At 43.7% G+C, this 11,747-nt stretch overlaps 1 protein-coding gene across 2 annotated transcripts; it reads right to left on the bottom strand.

Moving 5' to 3' along the window:
• Positions 1-2,708: 2,708 nt before the first annotated feature.
• LOC120966699 (uncharacterized) lies at positions 2,709-10,617 on the bottom strand. Of its 2 annotated transcripts, none has more exons than XM_040393107.3 (8): positions 10,466-10,617; positions 9,609-9,781; positions 7,397-7,603; positions 6,244-6,768; positions 5,069-5,133; positions 4,830-4,966; positions 4,524-4,750; positions 2,709-4,243 (listed from the first exon to the last, which is right to left on the bottom strand). In XM_040393107.3, exons 2-8 carry the CDS (start codon positions 9,753-9,755, stop codon positions 2,960-2,962), a joined length of 2,592 nt encoding a protein of 863 aa, XP_040249041.1. In that variant the 5' UTR covers positions 9,756-9,781; positions 10,466-10,617; the 3' UTR covers positions 2,709-2,959. The 2 variants fall into 2 exon arrangements, with proteins under 2 accessions (XP_040249041.1, XP_045086103.1); XM_045230168.2 differs by having other exon boundaries at positions 6,244-6,762.
• Between the last annotated feature and the right edge of the window lie 1,130 nt (positions 10,618-11,747).

Below are 11,747 nucleotides of genomic sequence, written 5' to 3'. Positions count from 1 at the left end.
TCCCAATTTTGGTTTAATAGTACGCGGAGCTCTACCAACTGAGCTATATCCCCCCCGAGCCAAGTGGAGTATGCATGAAAGAGTCAGATGCTTCTTCTATTCTTTTCCCTGGCGCAGCTGGGCCATCCTGGACTTGAACCAGAGACCTCGCCCGTTTTTTGGAGGCCCTTATCCTCATTACGCCTAGCATTTAGTGGGCTGGATATTTACCTTATCAACTAGCAAATCCATAAGGGTTCTATTTGATTAGGCACCTGAATCGGACTGAACCGACTGTTTGTCAGGCTACTGTTCTCCTATTCTCTCGAATCTATGAAGTAAGACATTGATTTTGCAATAAGATCGATTATGTTCATTGCATAATAAGCTCCTTTGAAAAGCATTGGCGCACGACATTTTGTTTTTTTGGAAAATATTCAGAAATATATTTGAATTTCTGTGTACTACTGAAATTGCCGAAATATTTTGGCCGCAACGGAAATATTTCAACGTATGCTGAAATTAATGAAATTCAATGAATTTCATCATAATCTCATCGAAAGTGAAAACAATGATTGCATCCATCCAGATGGAAAGGCTCCTCTTGGTCAGTCTGTCCAATTCCTGTTAAAATATGTGGATGAAATCAAGATGGATGAAACTGATTGCAGTGCAGGCGAGAGGGCTGCACCCCTGGTTGGCCATCACTACGCTCGGGCCGCTTATTCGTGACGTGTAGAAATCAAGGAGGGGAAAAGGCCCCAAGGGATGAACACATGCATCATACATATGGTCTGCGTCAGTGTGGGGAATCAGGAAAACAAATCAGAAGAGATGCCAGCGTGGTCCGAATCAGTGGATGGGCGAATATGAACTCCACCGGTCGAGGGTAGATGGAAAATGAACTCGGACGCGTCCTTCCTGCCTAGCTCCGGGGAATCGACGGCCTACATAGTCGTCAGAAACAACCTGGGAAGGTCGCTTTGTGTAGTGGTCAGCGTTTACAACTATGCAACAGCCGGGAGGAAGCTGAACTTGCTGCAATCTTGCATGGTCTTTCTGTCCTAACTAAGTACACCAGGGGCCGATTTGTCTGGAGTCTGATTGTGCTACGGTATTCAATCTACTGAACAATAGAGGCAGCAATCAGTCCGCTTTGTTCCCTCTAATCACAGACGTTTGGAACCTCGAGAAGAAGTTTGCAGCGATAACTTACAAGGCTGTGAGGAGGGCTAGCAACAAGCTGACGCACAAGATTGCAGCTCATGCCAGGAGACAGGGAGACTGTTTCTCTATTGGAGATGTCCCTCCAAACCTTAGAAGCATCCTCTTGGAGGATTGCAATAACACCGTTCTGTAATAAACCTGTGGTTGGGTTGTTCCTCAAAAACAAAGCTAAAAGTGTACTGGTTACTCTATATTTCAGTTTTGGGTATTCTTCCTCCCGGGACCCAAGACATTCCGCCCTCTTTGCCTGAGTCGACTTCATAGCTCTGTCAAACGCAACAGCTCGGAACTCGAAGACAGTTGCTATCTTTGTTGGTGGCATAACATAAGTAACCGTGCCGCCGATAGTATAACCTCCGTTGGCCATAGTTTTGGCGGCTACCAAGTAGAAGAGGTGTGCCCCGACGAGCAAGGTAGTGTGAACTACATCTGGGAGCAGGGAAGGGAATGAATCTTTATTAGAATTGTAATGTTGGCCCTGACATCATTGTAGTGTTGAAAGCTCCATTTATAGAATCAAATAATTTTAAGAGTCTTCGGCCCAGAGCATGCCTATTGAAAACGACACCGTATGCCTCAATTTAAGCATAGCATGGCGCCTACAGTGGAAAGAATGGGGTGCCTGGGGCCCTAGCCACGAAATAGCCAAGTCCCAAGCAGTGTCAATGCCGAAGACAAATGGGAGTCTTGTGTTGTCAGTTGTCACATTATCGAAGGCACGAGTCGACATAGCGCCAACCCTAGGCAAAAAGAAATAAGGTTCTGGGTAAGGAGAAATGTATAGGTGCTAACTAGGGCAATTTTAGTAAAAAGAAATGCAATATTTGGTTGTCCTTGTTGACGGCAGAGATGGCTCTCTTCAACAGAGGGTGTGGCGAAGATCAACACCGAGTCTCCGACGCGTAGAGTCTCAAAGTCCGACTATTCGGAGCAAAAAGCATTGTGTATCATGATGCACAATGTCCTTTCTTATCTCTTTTGCTATGGTCTCTTCAAGGGGCCGGTGGGTCCGGCTATCCTAGAGCAAGGTTGTCCATGATTTCTTCTTAAGTGGTTATCTTTCCGAGAGAAAGAAGAGAAATTATTTAGTTTTGCTAAATCTCGTACGACCTAATATTTTCCCTTACAAGTCCCAATACATTTTTAAAAAGTGCAACTTCAATATTTGAAAACTGCAAGTTATACCTTATACCTTTTTTCATAGAAAGTGAATTTTTCAGGATCAATTGGGACCTGGAATTAAGGCAAACCCAAATCATTCTTCTAGCAAAGATCTGACACCGCTAGAGTAAATGTAGATAACTTGTATTCCCTCTATTCCATAATGTAGTGCCTATAGACTTTTAAGTCAAACTTACAAACTTTGACCAAATTTCTAGAGAAAAACACCCACATCTAAAATACCAAATACATATCATTAGATGCATCATGAGACGTACTTTCATACTGTATATATTTGGTATTGTATATGTAAATACTTTTCTCTATAAACTTGTTCAAAGTTAATCAAATTTAACTTTTTATAAATCTAAAGGCATTATGAAACAGAGGAGTATAACCATGAACAGCGACCATCAATAAATCATTTCCAGTTATGCTAGAATAAAACACGGCAGGTGCAGCAAAACATTCCCTGCTACTCAACTAGTGTTCCACCAGCTTCAGCATCAAAGACAACAAGTTTGTTAAGTGATACAACGGAAGGGGCTAACATTGGTAATATCATGAAACTTGGCACACGGAAGTACGGAACTCAGCTATCTGACACCGTCCCTTCAGACGATGCGCCGGTGTCGCTCGGGTTGGCGCCGCTTGGCCCTGCCGCCATAGCAGCGGCCCTCTGGTTTTGAACCAAGGTGTCACCGCCGGTCCAGAAAAGCTTCTTGCTAGACTGCGCCACTCCGCTTTCAACTTCAGCGCCAGCTTCAAAGATGTCTGGCATGTCATGTGGTTTCTTGTCGTCAGGGAACAGAAAGTGGGCAGCTCTCAGGTTGTCATGCAGTGGTTCTGCAGTGGACTGGCCTAGCGCCTGCGATGCGCTCGACCACATCTCGGGGTTGAGCCAGCTTTTACCGGTGTCGGCGCCCTTGGTAGGCCACTGAGAAAGGCTGTTCACTGGTTGTTGATTGATGGGAAGGAGCTGAGACGACGTCCTCTCTGGTAGTTCTTGGCACCAGTGTGACCTGTTGTCATAGTATGACTTTTCAAGCTTGGTTGACTTCCTACGCTTGCTCCCATTTCTCCCCCGTGAGGAAGAAGCTCCAGGGAATCCTCCCAGAGGCAAATTTCTTGGCACATTATTGTTGATTCCATGAAGGTTAAACCTGCCAAGGCTTGATAAATAATGCTGGCCTCTATCCAAAGCATGAGCATTCTGAAGGTGCACCTCGCCCAACGGAAGGTCCGATTGGGCTGCAAGGAATGGGGACATTGAGCTTCCAGTGCATGAACTGCTTCCAGCATAACCTTCAGCTATATGGGGAGTTGGTTCAGAACCTAGAGCAGATGTTCTTGTTGATTGAAGATCCACACGTAGAAGTTTCTTTTGCTCCTTGCTCCATTGTTCAGAAAGATCCTCAGACATTCTTGAGCTTGAGAACCGTAGCCGTGTATCCCTCAGCATTGCATTCCAGTTACTCTTTCCATACCTCCTCACTCCAATCCACAGAAAATCTAACTCTTCTTCCGACCAGGGAACCTGGTGTCTTTTGTAGGAGTATGTGTTGATCCTTTCTGTCAGCAAATGAATGCCACTGGACTTGCCACTGTATTGGAAACTATCCAAGCGGCAGTCTAAACTGGACTCAGGAGCATTATCCATTATTCTGAATTTCAGTTCTGAAGGCATGCTCTTTGGTTCCTTCGAACTCCCAGATTTCCTTGACGGAGTCGGATAATACATATTTGAGTATAAGGTATGCAATGCTGGTGTTCCCTCTTGATGTTGTTCTTTACCATGTACAGCATCTTTCTCCTTTTTAAAAAATAGCCTTTCAATTGGTTGAGAAACTTGTTTTTGTCCAGTAACAAAATGATCCTGTAAGCAGTACAAAATGTTTAACGCATGGATATATATAAGGTGGTATAATACATGTCTCAAGCTTGTAAACAAGATGGTGATGGAAACTGAGACAGAATAAAAACATTTGAAATGAAGAGTACAGCTATGTATGATTTAGAAAGGAAAAATGGTTTGACTTGACTGACAAAATAATCCTCTAAGTGGGTGAGGCTGATGGATTCTCGGCCCAAGCAAAGAACTACCAATGAAGCACTTCCTAAAAGATGTGCCAAATATATGATTTTGTCATGCTCACCTGATCTGTCAGCCTTTGAACAGATGAGTCATCCAGGCCGTGAAGCCTCTCTTGAGGTAATTCGACAGAATTCAGGTTGATCTTCCCTAAATTAAATCTGCTTTTGTTTTCCTCCTGAACCACCTTTGAATTTTCTGGCAGTTTACCCCTGGCCCTCTCATCATTATCACCGTCCAAGACAATGGTTGGAATATGCTTTGTTGAACCTTTGGATTCTGGAGGATCATCTGTCCACAGATATACTGGTAAGTTTCAACCTATTTAAATTTATTTATTTTGCCTAGTTAACTACGAAGGGGCCGTTACCATGTAATTCCTTCATTTCAACAGCTTCTGCTGCTTCAACAACACGACCTAGAGTTTTGCTCCAGTCCTCCGCTCTTGCATCTTCAATATGCTGTGTGGAAACCGTATGCTGCACTGTAGATTTTAGCATGCGTGAACTGCAAAAGAAGCATCGAATTAGTCATTCAAAACTGTTAGTGTAGCAATAACATTACTCCAATGTCAGATCGCAGCACTTAACAAACACAATTTTGTTATACCTTTTTTCGGCAAGCAAGCGTTGAGCTGATACGGTTAGTCCAGTACTTGTTCCTTCTTTAGCTACCTGCACACAGAATATACAGAGTTAATGCTACATTATAATTTTTGACACCTTTAGCCATCATGGCGTGCACCATTTACTGACGAGTTTACCATATATAGCGAGATAAATAGGGCATTATTAACTCGTTTACAGTGGAGCATATATGTAATTCTCTTTTGTTAATGCATTGTGAGTTTGTGACTTCTTTGGCATCTGCACATCTATGCCATAGTTACGACGCAAATTTTCCTATAATATTGATTGGTTATTGCACATATAAAGTATGCAATAATATAATAAAGGAACTAGTCAGAACAAAGTGCTAGCTCAGTTCTCATCCCCCATTTTATTTATATAATAAAATAAACTAATAGCCGCATTATTCTTATTGCTCACGATAGACCCAATGCTACAAGCCCCCACACCAGGTGGATTTTTGTATATAATAAAGTAAAGTAATAGCCTCATTATTCTTATTTGTCGGGATTATACGAGGCAAGCCTTACCCCTACACAGTGCAATGCAAAGAGGCTGCGTCGAACCCAGGACCGCTTGGCACAAGTGAGGAGTACTTTACCACTGCGCCAAGCATGTCCTTCATTATTCTTGTTTGTTAGATGGGTAAAAATTGTATAGCCCTTTTTCACACAGAAAAAAATATAACTCGTTTGATACCAACATTAAGCAGAATCAAAAGTTGCCAAAATTTGCGGAAAAAATAGAGATTGGCAAAACAAGTTGGTAACCAACCAATCACGATCCAATATTTGGCATTTGCCCAATATTTGGCATGCCAACTTTTGGCATCGAACCAATCATGTTCGTAATCAACATAAACGAGGTAGATAATATATGCTTTCAAAATTATTATAATGTCATATTTCAAATAAAATAAGTAAAACAAGCAATAAGTAAGGACAACATTATAGTTGGGTACAAAGGCAAGAGAATTAACTCCCATTCATTTTCAATATTCGCCTTGATATTAACTTACCATATCCAAATCCAAGTGCTTAAGCAAATAACAATGTAAGAGGAAACCATAGCACCATGAATATGAGTAAGGAGTTAAAACAATGTCATTTTTGCAGCACAGTAGAAGAGTGTTGTATGACAAGTCACAAAACATACCTTATCTGCAGTATCCAAAAAATCGCCATTGGTTACTTTGAGCAAGGGTGTAGCATTAATTGGTAAACTTTGTGGGTTACATGCCAGTGTTGAGTATTCTTTGCAGTTATCACTCGTATAGTTTCTCTTAATTTTCCTTTTCACACGCCTCTGGAAGGTGAGCTGAGGACTAAATCTGTTCTTACATTGATTACGTCTGCTAGTAGTATCTTCTGGCCCTTGATGAGAATTTATTGCCGCATGAGCAGAGTTATTAGAATCCTTTGCTTGATTAGTTGTCCCGTTAGCATGTCTGACATCCCATACAGAACTGGAAGCAGGGATTGGATTAACTGCATCATTGGTGCAATGTAATTTATCATTCCACACCTCTGCTACTGGGAGAGAACAAATCCCAGGTCGCTCCATCCGTGGCAATGGTTCACATAATGGAATTTCCTTTTGTTCTTTCTTCGATGCATGGGCACATAGCTTAGCTGATTCTTCTATGGCGCTTTCTTGCTTTGGCTTGCAGGCATCCTGTTGCTGTGTAGAGGTAGACTGTCAATTTTCCAAAGGGGGAAAGGTACAAAGTTGCAAAACAAGGAAGGCGATTGGCATATGGATATAGAATTAAAAAGCCATAAAGCATTGAACCTATGGCATAATAATCATTCATGCAATATGCTATATCTTGCTTATCATAAAAAATATAATACTCTGAGAACATCCAGCTGTTGATATTTTTAGATAGAAATGATTGCATCATATTGGTATCATAAATTTCCAAATACACAAATGATAAGATCTCGTAAAACACGTGGCTCATATTGTACTGGTTGGTGCAGCGACTCATTTGCCCTCCATGAAAATGGCATGAAAATTTATCAAATATGCAGCTATTGAAATTTTAGATACCAATGTCTGCGTCATATGGCATCATAAAATTTTCTGAAGACAAATGACAGAGTTGTTAAAAACATGTAGCTCATGTTGTACCGGTTGGTGCAGCAACTTTTGTGCACTCCTTAAAAAGCCGTGAAAATTTGCAATTGTAAAAGGCGGGAAAACCAGAAACATCAGAATTAACGTGGACAGAAAGATGCAATAGAAATTATATCAAACATCAATAATCCTACAACGATAAGGAAAGGGAGAACTCAAGGTTTCTTACATGATTAGATCCATTGAACATGTCGTTATCAGTGTCCGCCCCGTCTTGCGGGGCTTCGCTGTCGGCAAGCTCGGGGCTAGAAACAGTAGCAAGCTCAGAAGTCGCTCTATCGGTTGTCTGAGCGAGTGATGTACCGCGCTTCCTCTTGTGGGTTATTGTGATGTTGGCACTCTTGTCGAACCGCGCCAAAACATTACTCGAGCGAGCCTACATACATGACAAAACAATGGCCATAAGTAACATCAAATATCAACGATTTCCAAAGACACAATGATAGAGTTCTAAAAACACGTGGCTCATATCAAACATCAAACATCCAACAACTATAGTGTTCTGAGAACATGCAGCTATTGACATCTTTAGATACAAATGTCTTTACATCATATTGGTATCACACAATTGTTAAAGACACGAATGATAGAGCTCTACAAACACGTGGATCATATTGTACTATTCGGTGCAACAACTTTTGCGCCCTCCTTAAAAAAGGCACGGAAAATTACCATCTTAGAAGGCGGGAAAATCAGTAACAACAGAACTAACATAGTCGGCTTGATTCAACAGAAATAACATCAAATATCAAGGATTTCCAAAGACACAATGATAGAGTTCTAAAAACGTGTGGCTCATGTCAAACGTCAAACATCAAACAATTATAGTGTTCTGAGAACATGCAGCTATTGACATCTTTAGATACAAATGTCTTTACATCATATTGGTATCACACAATTGTTAAAGACACGAATGATAGAGCTCTACAAACACGTGGATCATATTGTACTATTCGGTGCAACAACTTTTGCGCCCTCCTTAAAAAAGGCACGGAAAATTACCATCTTAGAAGGCGGGAAAATCAGTAACAACAGAACTAACATAGTCGGCTTGATTCAACAGAAATAACATCAAATATCAAGGATTTCCAAAGACACAATGATAGAGTTCTAAAAACGTGTGGCTCATGTCAAACGTCAAACATCAAACAATTATAGTGTTCTGAGAACATGCAGCTATTGACATCTTTAGATACAAATGTCTTTACATCATATTGGTATCACACAATTGTTAAAGACACGAATGATAGAGCTCTACAAACACGTGGATCATATTGTACTATTCGGTGCAACAACTTTTGCGCCCTCCTTAAAAAAGGCACGGAAAATTACCATCTTAGAAGGCGGGAAAATCAGTAACAACAGAACTAACATAGTCGGCTTGATTCAACAGAAATAACATCAAATATCAAGGATTTCCAAAGACACAATGATAGAGTTCTAAAAACGTGTGGCTCATGTCAAACGTCAAACATCAAACAATTATAGTGTTCTGAGAACATGCAGCTATTGACATCTTTAGATACAAGTGTCTTTACATCAGATTGGTATCACACAATTTTCAAAGACACAAATGATAGAGCTCTACAAACGCGTGGATCATATTGTACTATTTGTCTCAACAACTTTTGCGCCCTCCTTAAAAAAGGCACAAAAATTACCATCTTAGAAGCTGGGAAAATCAGTAACGACAAAACTAACTTAGACAGCCAAATTCAATAGAAATAACATCAAATATCAACAATTTCTAAAAACACGTGGCTCATATCAAACATCAAACAAATATAGTGTTCTAAGAACATGCAGCTATTGACATCTTGAGATACAAGTGTCTTTCCATCCTATTGGTACCACACAATTTCCGAAGACACAAATGATATAGTTGTAGAAACACATGGCTCATACTGTACTATTCCACGCAGCCACTTTTGCGCCCTCCTTAAAAAAGGCGCGAAATATTACCATCTTGGAAGGCGGGAAAATGAGTAACGACATAACTAACGTAGAAAGCCAAATTCAACAGAAATAACATCTAATATCAACGATTTCCAAAGACACAATGATAGAGTTCGAAAAACATGTGGCTCATATCAAACATCAAACAAATATAGTGTTCTAAAAACATGCAGCTATTGACATCTTGAGATACAAGTGTCTTTGCATCCTATTGGTATGACACAATTTTCGAAGACACAAATGATATAGTTGTATAAACACGTGGCTCATATATTCCACGCAGCCACTTTCGCGCCCTCCTTAAAAAAAGCGCAAAAAATTACCATCTTAGAAAGGCGGGGAAATCAGTAACTGCAGACTGGCAGATTCAACAGAAATATCATCAAATATCAATAATTCTACGACGACGAGTCAGGCTTCCTTACATCGGCATCGGCCTGGTCTTTGGTGGCTTGGCTGCCGGCAACCCCACTGCTAGAAACAGGAGGAGGCTCCGGAGTGGCGCCATCAGCCACCTGAGCGCGCGACGTGCCACGCTTCCTCTGGTAGGTTACCGTTATCTTGGTGCTCATCTCGGACAACACCAAACTCAGCGAGCCTACATAAGAGAATGAAATGGTGAGTGTAATTGATCTCCTGTAGCTGCTGAAAATATAAATCGCAATTTTGCCGCAGACCGCAGCAAAGTTACCTCCATCCCCACTAGGACTCAAGGATAAGCATCAATCTATATCTCCATACATAGAGACAGTTCATTTGGAAAAAGAAGACGATAACTAAATCCTTGGGTAAAAGTACAAAGCTAACCCAAGACTCGCCCATCATGAAGGATCGATTCCCCCACGCACCCAAACTGCAGACAACCACGCCGTATTATACTATGCAAAATCGAGCCGAAATGCACACGGCCACTACTACTATCTCCGATCCTAATCTCCCCGGCGCAAACACACGGAAACTATCAGGCACACGGAAGCGGAACCCCAATTCCGCGCACAAACTCCAGCATCGCCTTCGACGAACACCGATCCATCCGAACTCGAACCCGCTAGTGCGAAGTGGATCGCGAACGGCGCCTTCCCCGGCCGGCACCGCTCCTCCCCGTCCCTTTCCCTTTCGCCGTCCTCCTACGCCTCGCTCGCCGGCGCGGCTCCTCAACGAACCGAACACCAACCCTCGCCGGTCGCGCGCGCGCGCACGGGGTCCGTGATTCCGCGAACCGGACGGGAAGGGGAGAACCCGGAGACTGGGGGAAGGAGGGAGGGAAGGAGGAATCGCTTACCTCGATCCGGCGCGGCGGCGGGATTTCGGAGGGAGGCAGCAAGGTAGGGGTTTCTCCCTCGCCCTTCTTGTGCTGCGTTCCCTCTCGCTCGCTCGCTCGATCGCCCTTCTTACCTTTTTTTGCTTCCAACTCAATTCAGTTTCGAGAGCCGCGCCCACCGTATTTTTGACATTCCTGTCTGCTGGCCGCTCTCACCACTTTTCTGTTGGCTCATGTCATTGTACCGGAATGCCCTCCAGATCCCAGAGACGTGCGTGCGCAAGGGCAGAGGCGAGGCTACGAGGGTGGAGGGGTAGCTTCGGAAACGTCATGAGGTCATTGTGAGGTCTTTTTTCTTTTGCCCTCTGAGGAATGTTTTTTTAGGAATTAGGTCCGCTGTCCGCGGACACGGGAATAGCTCATGGACAGGAATGTAGAAGCCGGCCATCCAATGCTATCCACATACATTTTAAATCGGCTTTAAATAAACCGGAGGAAATTCATGGAAACCCGATGATTTTTATACAAATCGGACAATATTCATTACATTTCGGACTTTTTTAACTAAATCATACTCTAACCTAGTCTAAATTACCGTCAGCGCCCATTCCCCATTTCTGGCTGGCAATGAGCCCCGGGAAGTAAAGCTCCAGCTCCGCCTCCGCAGCCTGCAAGCGGCTAATCGGCAGACAACCAAAAAAATGCTTGTTAGTTATACACGAGGGCCGGTACTGATCTTTTTCCACAACAACCCCACCCCCCACCTCACTTCCCTCCCGCGTCGCTCCCGCGGGCGATCTTGAGGGCCACCCTAGCATCGCCTCCGGTTTCTACCCCTCATCCCACCTCCACTCGGCAGCGGCAGGGGCTTCCTTTCCCCTCTGCTGGTGGGGCTAGTGCGGGCGGGCGTCCTCCGATTGGCGGCGGTGCGCCGCGACGAAGGGCAGCGTTGGGATGGGGCTTGTGCGTGCTCCACTCCCACGGTTGCGCCTGGATGGAGCGTGGAGGCCACACGGGGCGCCTTTGGGGGGCGTGGTGGCTCCATCTGATCTAGCCAGTTCTGTCCGCCGACTCCTAGAGGGGGCTCTCCTCCGGTCACGGTGACGCCCATGCTTGGAATCACCTTCGGTGGCAGGTCCTAGCTCCGGTTAGGGTTCTCTTGTGCTTCGGGCTGGTCGACGCGGGGTGGGAGCTCGCGGTGGTTTGCATTGGTTGTTGGCGTGGTCGTGGCATGGTGGTTGGTGTCTGACGGCAGGGTGCGGGTTGGTCATGGCGGCCTCCTTCCCTTCGGTTTGAACAAACC

The sequence above is a fragment of the Aegilops tauschii genome, chromosome 6 (assembly GCF_002575655.3).
Source record: "Aegilops tauschii subsp. strangulata cultivar AL8/78 chromosome 6, Aet v6.0, whole genome shotgun sequence".
Classification (NCBI taxonomy): Eukaryota; Viridiplantae; Streptophyta; class Magnoliopsida; order Poales; family Poaceae; genus Aegilops; species Aegilops tauschii.
The sequence above is the reverse complement of the archived record's forward strand: the minus strand, read 5'-3'. Positions and strand labels throughout refer to the sequence as shown.